The sequence below is a fragment of the Pseudophryne corroboree genome, chromosome 1, assembly GCF_028390025.1.
Source record: "Pseudophryne corroboree isolate aPseCor3 chromosome 1, aPseCor3.hap2, whole genome shotgun sequence".
Lineage (NCBI taxonomy): Eukaryota > Metazoa > Chordata > Amphibia > Anura > Myobatrachidae > Pseudophryne > Pseudophryne corroboree.
In genome coordinates, this window is record NC_086444.1 from 693,835,214 (window position 1) to 693,860,186 (window position 24,973).

At 49.1% G+C, this 24,973-nt stretch overlaps 1 protein-coding gene across 2 annotated transcripts in view; it reads right to left on the reverse strand.

Moving 5' to 3' along the window:
- DOT1L (DOT1 like histone lysine methyltransferase) overlaps positions 1-24,973 on the reverse strand; it is a 422,415-nt gene that overhangs the window by 318,068 nt on the left and 79,374 nt on the right. For both annotated transcript variants that reach the window (XM_063914793.1, XM_063914792.1), the window contains exon 3: positions 14,561-14,635. In XM_063914793.1, coding sequence (XP_063770863.1) covers positions 14,561-14,635 — 75 coding nt within the window. The remainder of the gene's footprint in view (positions 1-14,560; positions 14,636-24,973) is intronic.

Below are 24,973 nucleotides of genomic sequence, written 5' to 3' on the forward strand. Positions count from 1 at the left end.
CAGTAATTCTATTTCTCGTAGTCCGTAGTGGATGCTGGGACTCCGTAAGGACCATGGGGAATAGCGGCTCCGCAGGAGACTGGGCACAACTATAAAGAAAGCTTTAGGTCTAAAACTGGTGTGCACTGGCTCCTCCCACTATGACCCTCCTCCAGACTTCAGTTAGGACACTGTGCCCGGAAGAGCTGACACAAGAAGGAAGGATTTTGAATCACACCGTATAACTCGTGATACAATACCCATAGTGTTCACTCTAAGCTTCTTTTGCAGGGCGCTGCGCCCTGCCCCTTTTTTGAGTGACAGAATGCCGCCCTGCCCGTTTGTGCCCGCCCTGCCGCCCTGCTAAGGACTGCTCTTCTCCCCCCGCCGCGCTGTCACTTCTTTCCCCCGCCGCGCTGTCACTTCTTTCCCCTGCCGCGCTGTCACTTCTCCCCCCCGCCGCGCTGGCACTTCTCCCCCCCGCCGCGCTGGCACTTCTCCCCCCCGCCGCGCTGATAGCTCTCAGCTGAAGGCGGAGACAGGGCCAGCGTGCAGTGGGGAGGAGCAGCCAATCAGAGCCTGCGGTGTCTCCCGCCAGTCCTCCGGCATGGTTTGATTCCCCCTCACCATGGCGCTGCGCGCTGACCTGGGCTCCGCCGTCAGCATCAAGAGACCGACCCCGCTGACCCGGCACAGCGCTTTCCTCCGCAACTGTGAGTGCCGCTCTGCATCTGCCCTGTGCCCGTCCTCCCCTTCCTCCTAGTGTTCTCTCCCTGTTACAGTGTGCCTCAGTGTTCTCTCCCTGGTGCAATGTGCCTCAGTGTTCTCTCCCTGGTGCAATGTGCCTCAGTGTTCTCTCCCTGGTGCAGTGTGCCTCAGTGTTCTCTCCCTAGTGCAGTGTGCCTCAGTGTTCTCTCCCTAGTGCAGTGTGCCTCAGCGTTCTCTCCCTAGTGCAGTGTGCCTCAGTGTTCTCTCCCTAGTGCAGTGTGCCTCAGTGTTCTCTCCCTGGTGCAGTGTGCCTCAGTGCTCTACCTGCCGCAGTGTGTATAGGAGGTTCTACCTGGTGCAATGTGTATAACGTGCTCTATCTGGCGCAATATGTATAACGTGCTCTACCTGGCGCAGTGTGTATAGGAGGTTCTACCTGGTGCAATGTGTATAACGTGCTCTACCTGGTGCAATGTGTATAACGTGCTCTACCTGGCGCAATGTGTATAACGTGCTCTACCTGGCGCAATATGTATAACGTGCTCTACCTGGCGCAGTGTGTATAGGAGGTTCTACCTGGTGCAATGTGTATAACGTGCTCTACCTGGTGCAATGTGTATAACGTGCTCTACCTGGCGCAATGTGTATAACGTGCTCTACCTGGCGCAATATGTATAACGTGCTCTACCTGGCGCAGTGTGTATAGGAGGTTCTACCTAGTGCAATGTGTATAACGTGCTCTATCTGGCGCAATATGTATAACGTGCTCTACCTGGCGCAGTGTGTATAGGAGGTTCTACCTGGTGCAATGTGTATAACGTGCTCTACCTGGCGCAATATGTATAACGTGCTCTACCTGCCGCAGTGTGTATAGGAGGTTCTACCTGGTGCAATGTGTATAACGTGCTCTATCTGGCGCAATATGTATAACGTGCTCTACCTGGCGCAGTGTGTATAGGAGGTTCTACCTGGTGCAATGTGTATAAGCAGCACTATTGTGTGGTATAATGTGATTTGGTACTATTATGTGGTCACGCCCCTTCCCCACGAAACAACTCCCCTAAATTTTTGCTGCACGCCTCCGGCGCGCACTGTCCATGCTTTCACCTATAGGAATGGGAGCACCAAGCATTATAGTATGTACCTGATTTGGCCCTTCTAACTTAAAAATGTGCCCTCACGAATGAAAAATGTGCCCTCACGAATGAAAAATGTGCCCTCCCCGTGATCAGCACCCTGCCCTAAAAAAATCCTAGAGTGAACACTATACCCAGTTAACAGTATGATAACAACTGAGCCTCTCAACAGATGGCTCAACAATAACCCTTTAGTTAAGCAATAACTATATACAAGTATTGCAGACAATCCGCACTTGGGATGGGCGCCCAGCATCCACTACGGACTACGAGAAATAGAATTACCGGTGAGTAAATTCTTATTTTCTCTGACGTCCTAAGTGGATGCTGGGACTCCGTAAGGACCATGGGGATTATACCAAAGCTCCCAAACGGGCGGGAGACTGCGGATGACTCTGCAGCACCGAATGGGCAAACTCTAGGTCCTCCTCAGCCAGGGTGTCAAACTTGTAGAATTTAGCAAACGTGTTTGACCCCGACCAAGTAGCTGCTCGGCAAAGCTGAAGAGCCGAGAGCCCTCGGGCAGCCGCCCAAGAAGAGCCCACCTTCCTCGTGGAATGGGCTTTCACTGATTTAGGATGCGGCAGTCCAACCGCAGAATGTGCAAGCTGAATCGTACTACAGATCCAGCGAGCAATAGTCTGCTTTGAAGCAGGTGCACCCAACTTGTTGGGCACATACAGGATAAATAGCGAGTCAGTCTTTCTGACTCCAGCTGTCCTGGAAACATATATTTTCAGGGCCCTGACTACGTCCAACAACTTGGAAGCCTCCAAGTCTTTAGTAGCCGCAGGCACCACGATAGGTTGGTTCAGATGAAACGTTGATACCACTTTAGGGAGAAACTGGGGACGAGTCCTCAATTCTGCCCTATCCATATGGAAAATCAGATAAGGGCTTTTATGTGACAAAGCCGCCAATTCTGATACACGCCTGGCCGAAGCCAATGCCAACAACATGACCACTTTCCACGTGAGATATTTCAAATCCACGGTTTTCAGTGGCTCAAACCAATGTGACTTTAGGAAATCCAACACCACGTTGAGATCCCAAGGTGCCACTGGAGGCACAAAAGGGGGCTGAATATGCAGCACTCCCTTAACAAAAGTCTGAACTTCAGGTAGTGAAGCCAGTTCTCTCTGGAAGAAAATCGATAGAGCCGAAATCTGGACCTTAATGGAACCCAATTTAAGGCCCATAGTCACCCCTGACTGTAGGAAGTGCAGGAAACGGCCCAGCTGAAATTCCTCCGTTGGGGCCTTCCTGGCCTCACACCACGCAACATATTTTCGCCATATGCGGTGATAATGGTTTGCGGTTACTTCTTTCCTAGCTTTAATCAGCGTAGGAATGACTTCCTCCGGAATGCCCTTTTCCTTCAGGATCCGGTGTTCAACCGCCATGCCGTCAATCGCAGCCGCGGTAAGTCTTGGAACAGACAGGGCCCCTGCAGCAGCAGGTCTTGTCTGAGCGGTAGAGGCCATGGGTCCTCTGAGATCATTTCTTGAAGTTCCGGGTACCAAGCTCTTCTTGGCCAATCCGGAACAATGAGTATAGTTCTTACTCCTCTTCTCCGTATTATCCTCAGTACCTTTGGTATGAGAGGAAGAGGAGGGAACACATAAACCGACCGGTACACCCACGGTGTCACTAGAGCGTCCACAGCTATCGCCTGCGGGTCTCTTGACCTGGCGCAATATCTTTCTAGCTTTTTGTTTAGGCGGGACGCCATCATGTCCACCTGTGGCCTTTCCCAACGGTGTACAATCAGTTGGAAGACTTCTTGATGAAGTCCCCACTCTCCCGGGTGGAGGTCGTGCCTGCTGAGGAAGTCTGCTTCCCAGTTGTCCACTCCCGGAATGAACACTGCTGACAGTGCTAATACGTGATTTTCCGCCCATCGGAGAATCCTTGTGGCTTCTGTCATTGCCGTCCTGCTTCTCGTGCCACCCTGTCGGTTTACATGGGCGACCGCCGTGATGTTGTCTGACTGGATCAGTACCGGCTGGTTTTGAAGCAGGGGTTTTGCCTGACTTAGGGCATTGTAAATGGCCCTTAGTTCCAGAATATTTATGTGCAGGGAAGTCTCCTGACTTGACCATAGTCCTTGGAAGTTTCTTCCCTGTGTGACTGCCCCCCAGCCTCGAAGGCTGGCATCCGTGGTCACCAGGACCCAGTCCTGTATGCCGAATCTGCGGCCCTCTTGAAGATGAGCACTCTGCAGCCACCACAGCAGAGACACCCTTGTCCTTGGAGACAGGGTTATCAATCGATGCATCTGAAGATGCGATCCGGACCACTTGTCCAACAGGTCCCACTGAAAGGTTCTTGCATGAAACCTGCCGAATGGAATTGCTTCGTAGGAAGCTACCATTTTTCCCAGGATCCGCGTGCAGTGATGCACAGACACCTGTTTTGGTTTTAGGAGGCCTCTGACTAGAGATGACAGCTCCTTGGCCTTCTCCTCCGGGAGAAACACTTTTTTCTGTTCTGTGTCCAGAACCATCCCCAGGAACAGTAGACGTGTCGTAGGGACCAGCTGTGACCTTGGAATGTTTAGAATCCAGCCGTGCTGTTGTAGCACTTCTCGAGATAGTGCTACCCCGACCAACAACTGCTCTCTGGACCTCGCCTTTATCAGGAGATCGTCCAAGTACGGGATAATTAAAAACTCCCTTCTTTCGAAGGAGTATCATCATTTCGGCCATTACCTTGGTAAAGACCCTCGGAGCCGTGGATAGACCGAACGGCAACGTATAGAATTGGTAATGACAATCATGTACCACAAATCTGAGGTACTCCTGGTGAGGATGGTAAATGGGGACATGCAGGTAAGCATCCTTGATGTCCAGTGATACCATGTAATCCCCCTCGTCCAGGCTTGCAATAACCGCCCTGAGCGATTCCATCTTGAACTTGAATTTTTTTATATATGTGTTCAAGGATTTCAAATTTAAAATGGGTCTCACCGAACCGTCCGGTTTCGGTACCACAAACTTTGTGGAATAGTAACCCCTTCCTTGTTGAAGTAGGGTTACCTTTACTATCACCTGTTGTGAATACAGCTTGTGAATTGCCTGTAACACTGCCTCCCTGCCTGAGGGAGTGGTTGGCAAGGCAGATTTGAGGAAACGGCGGGGAGGAGACGTCTCGAATTCCAGCTTGTACCCCGGAGATACTATCTGAAAAATCCAGGGATCCACCCGTGAGCGAGCCCACTGATTGCTGAAATATTTGAGACGGGCTCCCCACCGTACCTGGCTCCGCCTGTGGAGCCCCAGCGTCATGCTGTGGACTTAGAGGAAGCGGGGGAGGACTTTTGCTCCTGGGAACTGGCTGTATGCTGCAGCTTCTTTCCCCTAGCTCTGCCTCTGGGCAGAAAGGACGTGCCTTTAACCCGCTTGCCCCTATTGGGCCGAAAGGACTGTACCTGATAATACGGTACTTTCTTTGGTTGTGAGGGAACATGGGGTAAAAATGTAGACTTCCCAGCTGTTGCTGTGGAAACGAGGTCCGAGAGACCATCCCCGAACAACTCCTCACCCTTATAAGGCAGAACTTCCATGTGTCTTTTGGAATCTGCATCTCCTGTCCACTGCAGAGTCCATAACCCTCTCCTGGCAGAAATGGACATTGCACTAATTTTGGATGCCAGCCGGCAAATATCCCTCTGTGCATCCCTCATGTATAAAAGTGTGTCTTTTATATGCTCTACGGTTAGCAATATAGTGTCCCTGTCTAGGGTATCTATATTTTCTGACAGGGAATCTGACCATGCAGCAGCAGCACTGCACATCCAGGCTGAAGCAATAGCCGGTCTCAGTATAACACCTGTGTGTGTATATATAGATTTCAGGATAGCCTCCTGCTTTCTATCAGCAGATTCCTTCAGGGCGGCCGTATCCGGAGACGGTAGTGCCACCTTCTTTGACAAGCGTGTGAGCGCTTTATCCACCCTAGGGGATGTTTCCCAGCGTGACCTATCCTCTGGCGGGAAAGGGTACGCCATTAGTAACCTCTTAGAAATTACCAGCTTTTTATCAGGGGAAGCCCACGCTTCTTCACACACTTCATTTAACTCCTCAGATGGAGGAAAAGCTACTGGTAGTTTTTTCTCTCCAAACATTATACCCTTTTTGTGGTACCGGGGGTAACATCAGAAATGTGCAACACATTTTTCATTGCCTCAATCATGTAACGTGTGGCCCTACTGGAAGTTACATTAGTCTCATCGTCGTCGACACTGGAGTCAGTATCCGTGTCGACATCTTTGTCTGCCATCTGAGGTAGCGGGCGTTTTAGAGCCCCTGATGGCTTTTGAGACGCCTGGGCAGGCACAGGCTGAGAAGCCGGCTGTCCCACATTAGGTATGTCGTCAAACCTTTTATGCATGGAGTCGACACTGTCGCGTAATTCCTTCCACAGCACCATCCACTCAGGTGTCGACCCCGCAGGGGGTGACATCACATTTACAGGCATCTGCTCCGCCTCCACATAAGCCTCCTCATCAAACATGTCGACACAGCCGTACCGACACACCGCACACACACAGGGAATGCTCTGACAGAGGACAGGACCCCACAAAACCCTTTGGGGAGAGAGAGTATGCCAGCACACACCAGAGCGCTATATAACACAGGGATCCCACTATAAATGAGTGTTTTCCCTTATAGCTGCTTTTTATATATCAATATATATATATCTATCCTGCGCCTAAATTTAGTGCCCCCCCTCTCTTTTTTACCCTTCTGTAGTGTTCAGACTGCAGGGGAGAGCCAGGGAGCTTCCTTCCAGCGGAGCTGTGAGGGAAAAATGGCGCCAGTGTGCTGAGGGAGATGGCCCCGCCCCTTTTCCGGCGGACTTCTCCCGCTTTTTCTGGAATACTGGCAGGGGTATTTTTACATCTATATAGCCTCTAGGACTATATAGGATGTAGATTTGCCAGCCAAGGTGTCATATATTGCCCTCAGGGCGCCCCCCCCCCAGCGCCCTGCACCCATCAGTGACCGGAGTGTGAGGTGTACATGAGGAGCAATGGCGCACAGCTGCAGTGCTGTGCGCTACCTTGGTGAAGACCGAAGTCTTCTGCCGCCGATTTTCCGGACCTCTTCATGCTTCTGGCTCTGTAAGGGGGACGGCGGCGCGGCTCCGGGAACGAACACCAAGGTCGGGTCCTGCGGTCGATCCCTCTGGAGCTAATGGTGTCCAGTAGCCTAAGAAGCCCAAACTACCACCTGTTAGGTAGGTTCGCTTCTTCTCCCCTTAGTCCCTCGCTGCAGAGTCTGTTGCCAGCAGATCTCACTGTAAAATAAAAAACCTAAATATACTTTCTTTCTAGGAGCTCAGGAGAGCCCCTAGTGTGCATCCAGCTCAGCCGGGCACAAGATTCTAACTGAAGTCTGGAGGAGGGTCATAGTGGGAGGAGCCAGTGCACACCAGTTAGACCTAAAGCTTTCTAGTTGTGCCCAGTCTCCTGCGGAGCTGCTATTCCCCATGGTCCTTACGGAGTCCCAGCATCCACTTAGGACGTCAGAGAAAAAGGGGGATAGATAAGAGGAAGCGTCAGAATCAGAATCACCCGGTCCAAAGCGCGAGCCCCCCGCTTGCCACAGAATGGAAGGCAGTACATTGAGGCGGAGAAGCATCTAAGAGGACGTGGAAGGACTGGAAGCGAGGATGGACCTATAGGTTGGGGAATCCATAAAAAGTAGCCATCGGGCCCACGTATCCCTGAAGGGTAAGTAGCCCCCCTCAGCGGACGTCATTATATCATCTAAGTCCATGTATAGGTCAACTCTAGTCAACCAATCTCTAACAGTTGGAGGGGAGGAGGATCGCCAACGGACAGGTATCACCGCTTGGCAGCATTGTTAAGATGGCATAACAGGGAGTGTTTATAGCTCGAGACGGGTCTGGACGAGTAGTGGAACAGCCAAAACAGAGGATCCGTCGGTACCGCTTCCCCCGTAATTTCAGCAGCAAGTGAAAGTATCTCCTTCCAGTAGGGTTGGACTAAGGGGCACGACCACCAGATATGGAGCGGGTTCCCTGGTCCAGAAGAGCAGCGCCAACAGGTGTCGGGTAGCCCAAGACACATTTTAGAATGAATGTCAGGGCATCTATACCACCGAGAAATCAATTTGTACTGGGTCTCTACCACCAGTGTGCTGGGGGAGCAAGCGTGGGTCAGTTTGAGTATTTTCTCCCAAACGTCTCCCCCGAGCTCTCTACCAAGGTTTTTGTCCCATGCCTCAGTAAAGGATGGGAGGTCTGGGCTGGAGTCAGTCAGCAGCAGGTTGTATATCAAGGAGATAGAGTGAAGTGGGGGTGACGGGCCGTTGCAGAGGCGTTCGAACGGTGTAGGGGGTGAGGGCCTCCCTCCAGGGTAACCTTGGGAAACCAAGAAGCGGCGAACTTGCAGATAGCGCCAAAAATCTCTGGTTGGTAAGTGCCATATTACCTGCAAATCCGAAAAGGAGATAACCCCATCCCCGTCCACCAGCTGCCCAACCCTACAGAGTCCTAAATCAAACCAATGCTGGAACGCCCGCGCGTCCGTGCCAGGGAGAAATCGTTCGTTGAATAGGAAGGACATGTAGGAGGAAGTCGGCGAGGAAACAGAGGGGAATTTTCTAATCACCTTCCAACACGCCAGGGTGGGGCCCACAGTGGGGTGGGAAATGACAGGGAGGGTATGCAACCACGGGACTACAGCAATGGGCGAGGGGAGGATCTGGCTCTCAACCTGCACCCACTGTTTCAATGGAGCATTTCTAGACCACCAAAGAATCCGTTGGAGGTGGCAGGCTCGGTAGTAGCCATGTATGTCTGGCAGGCGAAGGCCACCCTCGTCTCTCTGCCTAACCATCGTGGAAAATTTCAAGCGGGATCTCCTGCCTCCCCAGATGAACTCTCTAAATAGCTGTTGGACCTCCTTGAACCAGGCGGGAGGGATTTTGATCGGCAGGGTCTGCAATAGATATAAAATTTTAGGGAGAGAATTAATCTTGAGAACACCCAGTCTACCCAGCCAAGAGAAGGACTTGGAAGTCCAGGACTGGAGGTCTGCACGGAGCTTAGTGAGGAGAGGAGTAAAGTTGGAGTCGAAAAGACGTGAAAGATCTCTGGTAATGGTAGTTCCTAGATATTTCAATTGGGAGGTGTGCCAGGTGAAGGAAAGTGCCGATTTAAGTCCAGATATCACGGTGAGCGGGGCAGTAAGATTCAGGGCAACTGATTTCGAAAATTTATTTTGAAGTTAGAGAGCTCGCCAAATAGCCGGAACTCGGCCATTAGATTGGGTAAGGAAACTATAGGGTTCGTGACTGTGGCCAGTAAATCGTCAGCGAAGAGGGCAAGCTTATAGTCCGTGTCCTGAAGCCGGATCCCAGAAATATTTGGATTCAGCCTAATTGCCCTAGCTAGGGCCTCCATACAAAGAACAAAAATCATGGGGGACAGAGGACAGCCCTGCCTAGTCCCGTTACTAATATCGAACGATCCGGATAGGGAGCCGTTAATCACGATTCTAGCCGAAGGAGAGGTGTAAAGGGCCAGGACGCGCTGTAAGCAGGTCGGACCCAGTCCCATGTGCCTCAAAACCCCAGTCAATTCTGTAGAACGCTTTTTCAGCGTCGGTGGATAGTAGGATTGCTGGGGAATCTTGTAGGGAGACGTAGTGTATAAGGGCAATGATCTTAGATGTGTTGTCCTTAGCCTCTCGACCAGGGACAAACCCCACTTGGTCACTGTGTATAAGGGAGGGTAGGAGGGACTTGAGCCTATTGGCTAGGAGTTTGGCGAAGAGTTTAACGTCAACATTGAGAAGGGATATAGGCCGATAGCTGGGGCACAGGGAGGGGTCCTTGGCTTCCTTAGGGATGACAGCAATGTGGGCCTCAAGAGACTGCCTAGAAAAAGGATTGGTATCGGAGGCTTTGTGGCACGCATCTAAGAGGAGAGGGAATAATTTATCCCGAAAGGCTTTATAGTAATTGATGGTGAAACCGTCCGGACCCGGGCTCTTCCCAGAAGGAGCGGATTTGATAGCGTCATCGAGTTCCTGGGAAGTGAAGGGCCTTTCTAACTCCTCCCCGGCATCCTCGGAGAGTTTAGGGAAGCCGATCTTCGAAAGGTAGGCGTCTACGTCGCGTGACCTGTCGCCAGACGAAGCAGATGAGGGGAGATTGTACAGTGAGGTGTAGTATGAACAGAATGTCTCCGCAATTTTATCCGTCTCGTGGAGAGAACGCCCTTGTGCATCTTTTATGGAGGGGATAAACGAGAGCGCCCTCTGGGTACGTAGAGCTCGGGCCAGCATTTTGCCCAGCTTGTTGACCCATCGGTAATACCGATTACGACACTTCCGAAAGGAAAATTTCACCTTGTCCAACATTAATTTATTCAGGGACGAACGGGCAGTGACCAGATCAACATAAGTGTCAGGGGAGAGAGTAGCCTTATGGGTGGTTTCTAGGGATTCGATTTGCCGTAAAAGTGCCTCAATTTGGCCCAAACGTTGTTTCTTTAGGTAGGAGCCCAATTGAATGCACTTTCCCCGGATTACACATTTATGAGCCTCCCAAATCGTTAAGCTAGAGACATCAGGAGTGGCATTGCACTCGATGTACATATCAATGGCATCCTCAAGTTGGGCTTTACAATACGGGTCATGCAGTAGAGATTCGTTAAAGCGCCACGAGTGTCACTGGGCAGGAGAGGGCCCGATGACAATGTCTAGTCTGACCGGAGCATGGTCGGACCATGTTGACTGGCCTATGGAGGCATCGCATGCCAGGGGCAGGTGTCTATGGTCAAGAAAAATATACACGAGTGTCACTGGGCAGGAGAGGGCCCGATGACAATGTCTAGTCTGACCGGAGCATGGTCGGACCATGTTGACTGGCCTATGGAGGCATCGCATGCCAGGGGCAGGTGTCTATGGTCAAGAAAAATATAATCCAGTCTAGAGTACGAGCGATGAGGAACTGAATAATATGTGTAATCCCGGTCAGACGGGTGGAATATGCGCCAGATGTCGGACAGCTGATGGAGGAGGCGCCTCACCCCCCCGAACGAGCGGCGATGAGGTAATGTGGGCTTGAAGGAGGTATCTAGGGTGTGGTCAAGGGTCAAGTTGAAGTCTCCCCCCACAATCAGGATCCCCTGTTTCAACGCGTCGACACTGTCCAGAACAGCCTCGAGGAAGGCAAGTTGACCCTGGTTGGGAGCATATATGTTAACTATTGTAAAAGTTGTATTAAAAATAGAGCATATAAGTAAGAGGCATCTCCCCTCCTCCAACCTGTGGGCTACCACATTGGTGACGGGTAAATGTTTAGCAAAAAGAATGGCCACGCCCTTCGACTTAGAGTGGGAGTAGTTACAATAATACGAGGTGGGGAAGAACCTAATCCTAATATGAGGTGTAGAGGGGGAGTGTCGGAAATGGGTCTCCTGGACAAGGACAATATCAGCCCTCTCCGCGTGAAAGGAAAGATAGGATGAAAGAAATAAAAGAGAAGAAAGCGCGTCCAAGAAGAAAGAAAGAAAAAGAACGACATACCAGAGTAGGTCGAACAGTGAGATACCGCAGCCGGACAGGAAAGGGACCGTAAGGGTGCCCCTGTCTCGGGAAAACCATGGCGGTAGGGGGTACAGTAGGGGGCCGCAGCCCCGCCATCCTAAAAACAATCATTTCAAGTAAACATAAGCAATGAATATAACCGGTGTTAGGTGAGCAATGCAGAAACAGTTACATGAAGAACAGTAATAATAGCAGTACTAATATTAACATCGGCAATAATGGGAAGGGTCCTTTCAGGGGAGGGGAAGGGAGAAAAGAAAAAAAAAAAGGGGGGGGGGAGGGATTCGTTAATAAGGACCACAGCTGCGTTAAGTATACACACAAAAATAAGATTCGGGGTCTAGGCGTAGGGTAGTATTCTACAGCTATGACATGATATAAATCATGAGAAACAGGGTGCAAGAGTTGTCAAGTCGTCTAGGGTAAAGGGGGGGAGGAAAGACACAATAAATCAAAGGTCATGAGGCTGAATCAACAGGGAAACTAAACAAATGAGTCTCACAGGGTGTCTACCACCAACCTGACACAAGAGACTGTCAGAATCAAAGCACGAAGAGGACCAGCAAGGCCCGTCAGCTGGATTCCTATCAGGTGGCGTCTACTGATTGGAGGGGGTCCTCGCCTTTGGATTTCCTCTTCGGATTCTGGACCTTGTGCCATCTCTCTCTTCTGGATGGGTTGGCAGAGGCCAGGGTGGGAAGAGTGAAAGCTCGCCAATCAGGGAGGGAAATATCCCCCAGTCCCAAAGCGGAGCAAAATCCAGGTAAGTCCGCCGGGGACTGGAGAGAGAGGACTCTGCCAGCATGGGAGACTTGCAGGGAGAACGGAAAACCCCATCTGTACTTCAGGTCGTGTTTGCGTAGCATTTCCGTCACAGGCTTCAGCAACCTCCGCTGTTGGAGCGTTCGCCAGGAGAGGTCTTGAAAAATTTGGATTCGGGAACCATTGAAATCAACTCCATCCAAATCCCGTACCTTGCGAAGAATTTCCTCTTTCTGTGAGAAATAATGGAGTCTGCAGATGACGTCCCTTGGGCGGTCAGAAGCTGGCCCTTTCGGTCTGAGGGCTCTATGAGCCCGGTCGAATTCAATCGAGTCTGAGGGCTCTATGAGCCCGGTCGAATTCAATCGAGTCAGAGGGCTCTATGAGCCCGGTCGAATTCAATCGAGTCAGAGGGCTCTATGAGCCCGGTCGAATTCAATCGAGTCAGAGGGGTCCAGGCCTAGAATTTCACCGAATATTTTGGTTAGGGCGTCAACAAGGCTGGACGTAGGGACTTCTTCAGGGAGGCCCCGGACTCTAATATTATTTCGACGACCTCTGTTGTCCAGGTCGTCTAATTTATTCTGCATCAGTTCCATGTCCGACCCCTGTTGAGCGACTGTATCCCGTAGGTGGAGTAGTTGGTCCTCTACCGTGTCCCTTTCCTCCTCCAACGAGACAACTCTGGTTCCCAGATGTTTAATATCAGATTGTACCGACGAGATCTGGGTTTGAATAGAGTCCTGAAGTCGGCATTCAAGAGCTTGCATGTCTTGTTTGGAAGGGAGGGAGCGGACGTGGGTCAAAATTTCCCCTCGTAGTTGGGTCATTTGAGCTCGTAGATCTCCAGTTGCGGGAGAGGAAGCCATCGTGGGCGGAGAAATATCCATATCAGGCGTAGTAGGAGGGGGGTCAGCGACCGACGGTATGGATAAGTAGGATCGGAGATTTGATTGGGACGGGGTACTACGTGTAGACCGAGCGGATTTTCCCTGTTGATTTTTCTTGCCTCTGGCCATCAGAAGAAGGGGGGAGAAAGAACCATTTCAAAAGGTTGTCACCTTGTTCTTATAAGGATGGCAGGGGGTACAGTCCCCAACTAGTTAGACAGCATAGCCGGTGGAGCGAAGCCGCACTCACATCCCGTCAGTGATCACGGGGCGGGCTCCCGGGAGCATGCAAATGAGGAACAGTCCAGCAACACAGTGTATCGCTACCAGAGGGGGAGTGGCTTAATGGGGCAGTGGCCCCTGCGTAATATCCCGCAAGAGCGTCCCGGTATTGAGAGGCACGAGCAGCCGAGCCCCCACCAGCCCCCCAAAAGCAGGTGTCAGGCGGAGCGAAGCGGCCAGCCAGGTAGCAGGGGTGGGGGCAGCGTTGCCGTTGAGGGGTTATCCAGAGGGCTTAGTGGGTCATCTGATCCAATGAGGTATCCGGCAGGAGGAGCACCGCAGGGCAGGGCAGCCGGCAGGAAGGGGTAGGAGCTGCGACCTCAGATGGGGATCTGTGTCCCAGAGGATTAAAGCCAGTGCAGCCGCCGGAGGGGCACTCAAATCTAGTGCACCTCCCCAGTCCTGCGTCGCAGGGATCAGCACCCGCACCCCGGGGGGTTCAAGACCCAGCCGCATGACCCGCCAGTAGAGCTCCGGGTCCAGTAGCACAGGGGAGCGGGATGATCGCGTGCACCAGCGCCGAGGTCCGTGGAGCCCGGGCGGCCGGCCGCACAGCACCGTGGGACTCAGACGGCAGGCGGGTAGGAGAAGGTAGGAAGGGCGGGTCGCGGCAGGCAGCCCGGAGGACCCGGGAAGCAGCGGGCGCGTTGCTGGAGCTCCGGTCCTGGAGCAAACTCACCCTCACGCCCGCGATCAGCACACAGTCTCAATGGAAGGATGCAGGGGATCCAGGCGGAGTGGCAGAAGGCTGATGGGGTCAACCAGGGGTTAAGTCGCGACGGAGCCTCACCTCACATCCGGCCCGAGCTGGCTCCAAACTCTAGGTCCCGGCTTCTTGCAGGGGGGAGGCCGCAATCCGCAGGAGTGCTTAAAGGCACTCCCCGACTCCGCGGGTCCCCTACGGCAGCAGTCTCCACTCAGGAGAGGTCTCAGAGGGCTGGCTGGGGCGGTCAGGCAAAGGGCATGAGGGGAACAGATAATAAAAGGGCTATTCCTGCAGGAGCTGTGGTGAAGCACGACCACTCTCCACAACGGCCAGGCCACGCCCCCTCCTGACTTATCTTTTATAAATCTCCTCCATAGTATATAAACCTGGGAAGTTCAGAAAGAACTTAACGGCTAACAGAATCTGCCAGAGTATGGCCTGTAGGAATGAGGGTTCTATTTATCCATAACAGCAAGAGAAAGTCAGAATATTAAAAAATATATGATTTTACCATTTTGTATCATAGTCTATAAGTACATAGTTCTCCATGGCCAATTTCAGATCCGGGATTTCCTCACAAACCCACCTGAAATAAAAAAGAAAAACCAAATATGAAGACACACATCATTTGTAAAAAAAACTTCAGATAATGTCCAATCAAATGGAAGAACAATGAGCTGCATTGAGGCATTATCAGGACTAGGCACTCATTAACAAAATGAATCTTCATACAGGTTGAGTATCCCATATCCAAATATTCCGTAATATTCCAAAATACAGAATTTTGAGTGAGACTGAGATAGTGAAACCTTGGTTTTCCGTGGCTCAATGTACACAAAAGAATTAAAAATATTGTATTAAATGACCTTCAGGCTGTGTGTATAAGGTGTATACGAAACATAAATGAATTGTGTGTATGTACACACACATTGTTTAATGCACAAAGTTATTAAAAATATTGTCTAAAATGACCTTCAGACTATGTATATAAGGTGTATATAAAACATAAATATATTCTGTGCTTAGACTTCGTTCTCATCACCATGATATCTCATTATGGTATGCAATTATTCCAAAATACGGAAAAATCCGATATCCAAAGTACTTCTGGTCCCAAGCATTTTGGATATGGGATACTCAACCTGTATTATAGTTCTGCAATTGAAGTCATATTAATTACTTCAGAATTAATATAAAATCAAACTAATTTATAACACAATTAACAAAACCATTATCAAGACCACCACTCAGCTGTGATTTAAAAAAGGAACTTACACATTAATTTTTAATTCACATAATTAGATTTAAAAGGAACTGGGTAAAATTTCTATAAGGACTTATATGAGGGAATATGATGAATAAAACCTAAAGTTGTAAAAGAATAGCAAAATACACAAGTTAATAGACTGCATTGGATTATTTTAATTAACAGCGTGTTCTAGTATGCGATTCACACCATTCTTGCCAAGTTGCACCCGGGACTTGTACACGGCTCTTTCCCGGGTGCGACTTGACGAGACCCCTTTCAGGCAGGCTGCCCAACCCAGCAAAATGCCGGGTTGGTGATGTTACAAAGGCAGCAACTTTTCTCTATGTAGTGAACAGGTCCCATCAATTGGCTTACCCACTCACACAGCACTGCGAGACAGACTGAAATACCAGGTTGATCAACATGGTCAATATTGCTATGTGCTCATGTACAATAAACCTGGGTTATTGCTGGGGTTTTGAAAAAGGGTATAACGAAGAATACAGCAACAAAAGGTTAAATTACAAGAGGAAAAAAAAAAAGGAAAAAAAAAGTCCTTATCTCAGCAACCTCGAATGCTACTAACAGTATGTTCACTAGGTTTGCATTATACACTACTGGGTCATTCCATGTCAGTTGAACCAGTCGTGTCTACAACCCATCTCAGATTTTTATGAATTTTTTTTAGATGAATGTTAAAAGAAAAAAAAATTCTGCCAAATTACTCGACTGTCTGAATTAGCCTATTAAATATTGATTATTTTTCTATTTATTGAAATTATTTACTAATCACGGCTTCTTCATCCAGTTTATTTGAAGTATCACAGGTGTTAAGTAATCACCACAAAATGTGGACCCCTAAGGTAACTTTTCCTCCCGAAACCAAAAATCCAAACCAAATTACTTAATCTGCTTTACAGCAAAATATACGTTATGGTTAGAACTAACCGGTGATAACGGTATTTCTCCCAAGCCTACATGTTCCACAGGATACATTGGGATATGGTTTAGAGACAGCGGATCTTGCACCAATCGGTCAAAGCTTTCTGGCCTCCCAGCATGCAGCGGGCCCGTCCATATATCCCCGCCTCCTGGCTCAGGCAAATCAGTTATTTTCCAAAGCTCAAGGCAGAAGCATCATGTAGAGACCTAATCAGGTGAGAACACCACACATGCACACCCTTCCATACAAGAGGGAAGTCGTCAGCGAGTAAAAGGTTCCTCAAATCAGGTGCGTCAGGGTGGGATCCCTGTGGAACCTATGGACTTAGGAGAAATACAGTTATCAACTGAAGTTCTTATTATAACATATTTCTCCTGCAGGGTCCACAGGGTATCCACAGGACACATTGGGATGTCCCAAAGCAATTTAGTGGTGGGGACACTCCTGATTAGACAGGAGAATCCTTCACCCGAATTCAGCTTCCTGAGAGGCAAAGGTATCCACGGCATAATGTGTTAATGGAAGACCATGTGGCTGCCTTACATATTTGTTCTGCTGCCCAAGATGGATCTACCTTACGAGTAGAGTAAGCAGACACATTATCCAGAACAGGGAGATCAGCTTGAGAATATGCTTCTGAAATAGTCATCCGAAGCCAACTAGCCAGTGTCTGCTTATCAGCACGCCATCCTCTCTTGTAAAATCCGTAGAGAATGAAGAGAGAATCTCTCCACCTGATAGCACTGGTACGATCTACGTAGATCCTTAAGGCATGGACTACGTCCAACGATGCATCTCCGTCAGAAAGGTCCGGCACCTGAAAATCCAGGACTACAATTTCTTTGTTAAGGTGGAATGTAGACACCACCTTAGGAAGATATCCAGATTTAGTTCACAGGACTGCTCTATCTGGATTAAAAAAAAAAAAAAACAGAAATGGAAGACAACTTAACAATGCGCCTAAATCTGAAACTCTTCTAGCTGAAGCCATGGCCAGTAGAAAGGGAACTTTAGCTGTCAACCATTTAAAATCCAATCTTTTAAGTGGTTCAAATGGGGCAACTTGAAGGGCCTTTATAACTAAACTGAAGTCCCAAGGCACTGTAGGAGGAACAAAAGGAGGTTGAAAGCGCAGCATTCCCTGGAACAAAGTGCGCACTTCCTGTAAGCTGGCAATAATCCTTTGGAACCATAGTCAGTGCAGACACTTGCACTCTCAAGGAAGCCACCTTTATCCATTCCTGCCTGAAGGAATGCTAGGATTATGGAAACTCTGAAAGACCTAGGGTCAAATTTCCTTTCACTGCACCACTGAATATAGGCTTGCCATATTCTGTGATAAATGTGAGATGAGGAAGGTTTCCTTGCTCTAAGCATGGTTTGAATTACCTGTTTTGAGAGTCTCACAACAGGCTTCAAAACGGAGGCCTCAAGAGCCACGCCGTCAAAGACAGTCGATCCAGATGTCTGCGATGACAAGGCCTCTGAATCAGTAGATCTGGACGTTGAGGTAATCGGAATGAAGCATCCATCAACATCCTCTGCAGATCTGTGTACCAATTGTCTTCTGGGCCAAGCCGGAGCTATTCGTATCACGGCATTTTTTCCTTGTATTACCTCTCACTACCCTGGGCAACAGGGCAGTGGGAGGAAACACATAGGCCAGATGAAAGTCGCATCTCACAGACAGGACATCCATAAAGATTGCTTTGGGATCCTTTGTTCTTGATCGGTATGCGAGCACCTTGTGGTCCTGACGAGAGACCATGAGATCTCTCTCTGGCAACCCCCATCTGTCAACCAGGGTCTGGCAGACTTCCGGGTGTAGAGCCCATTCGTTTACATGAATGGTGTGCCGACTGAAAAAAATAAGCTTTCCAGTTTAGGACTCCTGGAATGAACACTGTGGACAAGGTTGGAGGATGACGTTTTGCCCACTTTAACGTGCAACTTACTTCTTTCATTGCTTTCTGGCTGCGAGTTCCTCCCTGATGCTTGAGGTACGCTAGGTCCGTCGCATTGTCCGAGCAGATCTGGACTGGTTTCCCTTGAAGGATGTCCTTTGACTGATTCAATGTAATGTATATGGCTCAAAATTCCAATATATTTATTGGCAGGCAACTTTCTTCCTTGGTCCACTGCCCCTGGAATAAAATTTCTTTCAGACACTGCTCCCCAGCCCTGAAGGCTGGCATCTGTTGTCAGAATTTCCCAATGTGATATCCAAAAGGGTCTCCCTTTGTCCAGATGGGCTGTCTGTAGCCACATGGCTAATGACCTCCCTCCTTCCAGAGGAAGAACCATAGTATGCGTTTTTATTGTCTGATGAAAACCATTCCATTTGGTAAGGATCAGATGCTGCAGAGGCCATGAATGGAACGGAGCATACTCTACCATGTCGAATGTTGACACCATCAATCCAATCACACGCATTGCTGCATGAATGGATACTCTTCGACTGTGTAGAACAGGCTTTCCCAACCACGGTCCTCAAGGCACACCAACAGTGCATGTTTTAGTGATATCCAGGCTTCAGCACAGGTGACTTCATTAGTAGCTCAGTTATTTTGAGTTAACCATCTGTGCTGCAGCCTGGATATCACTAAAACCTGCACTGTTGGTGTGCCTTGAGGACCGTGGTTGGGAAAGCCTGGTGTAGAAGCTCCTGAATCCTTAACTGAAGTTTGATTATTTTGGTCAGAGGTAAAAAAAACTCTCTGAAGTCTTGAAACCAATACAGACCCCAAGTGAGTAAACCGTTGTGACGGAACTAAAGACGATTTTGCCCAATTTATGAGCCAAACGTGCTTCTGCAGACACTCTATTGCCTGTTGCAGATGACACAGAAGCAATTCCTGAGACTGGTCAAGGATCTTCAAGGTATGGAAATATTCTTATCCCCTGCTGGCAGAGATAAGCTGCCATAATCATAATTTTGGTGAATACTCTGGGGGGCTGTGGGCAACCTGAATGGTGGAGCCCGAAACTGAAAATGCTGTTGGAGGATAGCGAACCTGAGATAGCGCTGATGGGACAGGGTTATAGGAACATGAAGGTAAGCATCCTGTATATCCAGGGACACCATAAAATCCCCTGGTTCCATAGTCAAAATGATGGAACGTAAAGTCTCCATATGAAACAGAGGTACCCAAACGTACTTGTTCAGCATTTTTAAATTGTTGTGCAGGAGGTACCGGAATGTTTATTCCTGACTGAAGTAATTTCTGAACTGCCTCTTGCAAAACCCTGGCCCTCGACTTTACCGAGGACTGGCTGGTACACAAAAACCTTTGAGGAGGGTTTTTCTTGAAAGCAAACACATAACCGTGAGATACCACTTCTTGCACCCAGGCATCCGTGGTAGACTGCTGCCAGATTTGTGCAAAATGAAGTCGGCCTCCCACCCTGAGGTTACCCAGGTGGAGGCCTGCAACATCAGGCTGATGGCTTATCTTCTGTTTTAGAAGCCGGTCCTTTGGTAGCCCAATGCTTTTTTGACTTGCCAGCCCTGATATACTGGGACTGTTTGCTATCACCCTTTCCTTTTGCTTTTCAATTGAGACCGAAAGGGACGAAAAGTTGGAATTTTAGAATTAAATTTGTAAGTGGAAGGAAACTTTTTACTTTTTTGGAGTCTGCTTCTGACTCCAAAATACTGGTTAACTCTTTACCAAAGAGAATGTTTCCAGTAAAACATAATGACTCCAAAACCTTCTTGGATTTTTCAAGAGACCTTGGTGAAAGCTAAAACAGTTTGCACGCAACCCATCTTGAACCAGATCCTGAGACGTTAACCCAGCTTTACATGACAAACATGATATGAGTGCTGCTGTGAGTATATTTTCCTCACCTTTGCCTCTTAGACATGATAAATAATCAGACACTTTCACAGTGTAATACACAATTTGTGGCTGTAATCACTTTAAGACGTGTTAAAGTGACATACAATCCGACCCTACCCTGCTTAGCACCAGCATTGAGGATTAGCGTAAACAGAGAAAACGGACAGAATTTTATACAGGTTATACATTAGTACAATAAGCAATATGAGCACATATTCAAACTACAGATATAGTTCAAGTATGTAGGAGAAACATATTACTGCATTACTTTATAAAAACGTTTTACCGCATTCAGACGCACAGTGAAAGAAACCACAGTAATATTATCAACTCGTATGCATTATGCACTTATCCAACTATTCGAACTCAAATGTAGATACACTTAGTGCTGTATAGCCCATACTCAGAGTGGGATACAGGGAGACTTACCCCGCTTCCAGGATAGATCAATACGTTTGCGAAAGTTGAGTGGATCCAGACGCTATTAGTGTACACCGCCGCTTTGTGAACCTATAGTGAACACAGACGCCCAAGTGAACACTGACGCACCAGTCACACAGCCGCCTATGTTGTGATTGGGTCCCTTAGTACACAGCGTCTTGATCGGAAGCGGGAATTCAGTTCATGGCGGAAGACTCTGAGAAAACTGGTCATGAACCAGGGGGAGGGGCGACCAGGGAAGAAACTGACACCCCACTGCTTACAATCCTAGGGATCGCGGCCTCATGATATCCCTGGATCATAGGATCCATAAGGCTTAGCACTGGTTCACTCTCAGCAGCAGCCACGTCAGCGACTGTTTGATAGTCTCCCCCCAAACAGTGTGGCTGTGTCCATGTTCCCCGTCTATGCGGAACCGATGCCTTACCTTCCCCTCCGTGCTCCAGCCGCAGCCTGGTAACGGCTGCTAGACCTGCTAGTTTATCCGACACAGACGCCTGCCGAAACAGCACTGTACTCGTGGGTAAGCTTTGTCATGACCCGGCGGGGAAACTCTTTCTAAGGTACGTATAAGACGCTGTTTAGAAAGATTGCTCAGAAAAAATAGTAAGACTATAAAAATAAAATAAAAAAAAGCTTATGGCTGCTCAAAACCAGCAGCCCTTAGACCAGGGTCCGGCTCCTGCCACACCAAACAAAAAACTGATTTGCTTGAGCCAGGAGGTGGGGATATATGGACGGGGCCGCTGCATGCTGGGAGGCCAGAAAGCTTTGACCGATTGCTGCAAGATCCGCTGTCGCTCAACCATATCCCAATGTATCCTGTGGATACCCTTTGAACCCTGCAGGAGAAAACGCATGTTTTTCAAAAAGACTTAAAACCGCTAGGTTAAATCAACATTAGATATACCATTTTTTTTAGGTGCTTAACAAAAAAGTATACATTACTACCACAAAAAAAAAATAAAAAAAAAATCAGCATGATCTCTTTTATAGTGGAGCAAAAAATAAGAATTTACTTACCGATAATTCTATTTCTCATAGTCCGTAGTGGATGCTGGGGACTCCGTAAGGACCATGGGGAATAGCGGCTCCGCAGGAGACTGGGTACATCTAAAGAAAGCTTTAGGACTATCTGGTGTGCACTGGCTCCTCCCCCTATGACCCTCCTCCAAGCCTCAGTTAGGATACGGTGCCCGGACGAGCGTACACAATAAGGAAGGATTTTGAATCCCGGGTAAGACTCATACCAGCCACACCAATCACACCGTATAACCTGTGATCTGAACCCAGTTAACAGCATGATAACAGAGGAGCCTCTGAAAGATGGCTCACAACAATAATAACCCGATTTTTGTAACAATAACTATGTACAAGTATTGCAGACAATCCGCACTTGGGATGGGCGCCCAGCATCCACTACGGACTATGAGAAATAGAATTATCGGTAAGTAAATTCTTATTTTCTCTAACGTCCTAAGTGGATGCTGGGGACTCCGTAAGGACCATGGGGATTATACCAAAGCTCCCAAACGGGCGGGAGAGTGCGGATGACTCTGCAGCACCAAATGAGAGAACTCCAGGTCCTCCTCAGCCAGGATATCAATTTTGTAGAATTTTACAAACGTATTTGCTCCTGACCAAGTAGCTGCTCGGCAAAGTTGTAAAGCCGAGACCCCTCGGGCAGCCGCCCAAGATGAGCCCACCTTCCTTGTGGAGTGGGCATTTACAGATTTTTGGCTGTGGCAGGCCTGCCACAGAATGTGCAAGCTGAATTGTACTACAAATCCAACGAGCAATAGTCTGCTTAGAAGCAGGAGCACCAAGCTTGTTGGGTGCACACAGGATAAACAGCGAGTCAGATTTCCTGACTCCAGCCATCCTGGAAACATATTTTCAGGGCACTGACAACGTCTAGCAACTTGGAGGCCTCCAAGTCCCTAGTAGCCGCAGGCACCACCAATAGGTTGGTTCAGGTCAGACGCTGAAACCACCTTGGGGAGAAACTGAGGACGAGTCCTCAATTCCGCCCTGTCCGAATGGAAAATCAGATAAGGGCTTTTTCAGGATAAAGCCGCCAATTCTGACACGCGCCTGGCCCAGGCCAGGGCCAACAGCATGACCACTTTCCATGTGAGATATTTTAACTCCACAGATTTAAGTGGTTCAAACCAATGTGACTTTTGGAACCCAAAACTACATTGAGATCCCAAAGTGCCACTGGAGGCACAAAAGGAGGCTGTATATGCAGTACCCCTTTTACAAACGTCTGAACTTCAGGGACTGAAGCTAGTTCTTTTTGGAAGAAAATTGACAGGGCCGAAATTTGAACCTTAATGGACCCCAATTTCAGGCCCATAGACACTCCTGTTTGCAGGAAATGTAGGAATCGACCCAGTTGAATTTCCTCCGTCGGGCCTTACTGGCCTCGCACCACGCAACATATTTTCGCCAATTGCGGTGATAATGTTTTTGCGGTTACATCCTTCCTGGCTTTGATCAGGATAGGGATGACTTCATCCGGAATGCCTTTTTTCCTTCAGGATCCGGCGTTCAACCGCCATGCCGTCAAACGCAGCCGCGGTAAGTCTTGGAACAGACAGGGTCCTTGCTGGAGCAGGTCCCTTCTTAGAGGTAGAGGCCACGGATCCTCCGTGAGCATCTCTTGAAGTTCCGGTTACCAAGTCCTTCTTGGCCAATCCGGAACCACGAATATAGTGCTTACTCCTCTCCATCTTATCAATCTCAGTACCTTGGGTATGAGAGGCAGAGGAGGGAACACATACCCTGACTGGTACACCCACGGTGTTACCAGAGCGTCTACAGCTTATTGCCTGAGGGTCCCTGGACCTGGCGCAATACCTGTCGAGTTTTTAATCATGTGGAAGACTTCTGGGTGAAGTCCCCACTCTCCCGGGTGGAGGTCGTGCTGAGGAAGTCTGCTTCCCAGTTGTCCACTCCCGGAATGAATACTGCTGACAGTGCTATCACATGATTTTCCGCCCAGCGAAGAATCCTTGCAGCTTCTGCCATTGCCCTCCTGCTTCTTGTGCCACCCTGTCTGTTTACGTGGGTGACTGCCGTGATGTTGTCCGACTGGATCAACACCGGCTGACCTTGAAGCAGAGGTCTTGCTAAGCTTAGAGCATTGTAAATGTCCCTTAGCTTCAGGATATTTATGTGAAGTGATGTCTCCAGGCTTGACCCTAAGCCCTGGATATTCCTTCCCTGTGTGACTGCTCCCCAGCCTCGCAGGCTGGCATCCGTGGTCACCAGGACCCAGTCCTGAATGCCTAATCTGCGGCCCTCTAGAAGATGAGCACTCTGCAACCACCACAGGAGGGACACCCTTGTCCTTGGTGACAGGGTTATCCGCTGATGCATCTGAAGATACGATCCGGACCATTTGTCCAGCAGGTCCCACTGGAAAGTTCTTGCGTGGAATCTGCCGAATGGGATTGCTTCGTAGGAAGCCACCATTTTACCCAGAACCCTTGTGCATTGATGCACTGAGACTTGGCTCGGTTTTAGGAGGTTCCTGACTAGCTCGGATAACTCCCTGGCTTTCTCCTCCGGGAGAAACACCTTTTTCTGGACTGTGTCCAGGATCATCCCTAGGAACAGAAGACACGTCGTCGGAACCAGGTGCGATTTTGGAATATTGAGAATCCAATCGTGCTGCCGCAACACTACCTGAGATAGTGCTACACCGACCTCCAACTGTTCCCTGGATCTTACCCTTATCAGGGAATTGTCCAAGGAAGGGATAACTAAAATTCACTTCCTTCGAAGGAATATCATCATTTCGGCCATTACCTTGGTAAAGACCCGGGGTGTCGTGTACCATCCATACGGCAGCGTCTGAACTGATAGTGACAGTTCTGTACCATAAACCTGAGGTACCCTTGGTGAGAAGGGTAAATTTTGACATGAAGGTAAGCATCCTTGATGTCCCGAGACATCATGTAGTCCCCTTCTTCCAGGTTCGCAATCACTGCTCTGAGTGACTCAATCTTGAATTTGAACCTCTGTACGTAAGTGTTCAAAGATTTTAGATTTAGAATCGGTCTCACCGAGCCGTCCGGCTTCGGTACCACAACAGTGTGGAATAATACCCCGTTCCCTGTTGCAGGAGGGGTATCTTGATTATCACCTGCTGGGAATACAGCTTGTGAATGGCTTCCAAAACTGTCTCCCTGTCAGAAGGAGACATCGGTAAAGCAGACTTTAGGAAACGGCGAGGGGGAGACGTCTCGAATTCTAATTTGTACCCCTGAGATATCACCTGAAGGATCCAGGGGTCTACTTGCGAGTGAGCCCACTGCGCGCTGAAATTCATTGAGACGGGCCCCCCACCGTGCCTGATTCTGCTTGTAAAGCCCCAGCGTATACTGAGGGCTTGGCAGAGGCGGGAGAGGGTTTCTGTTCCTGGGAACTGGCTGATTTCTG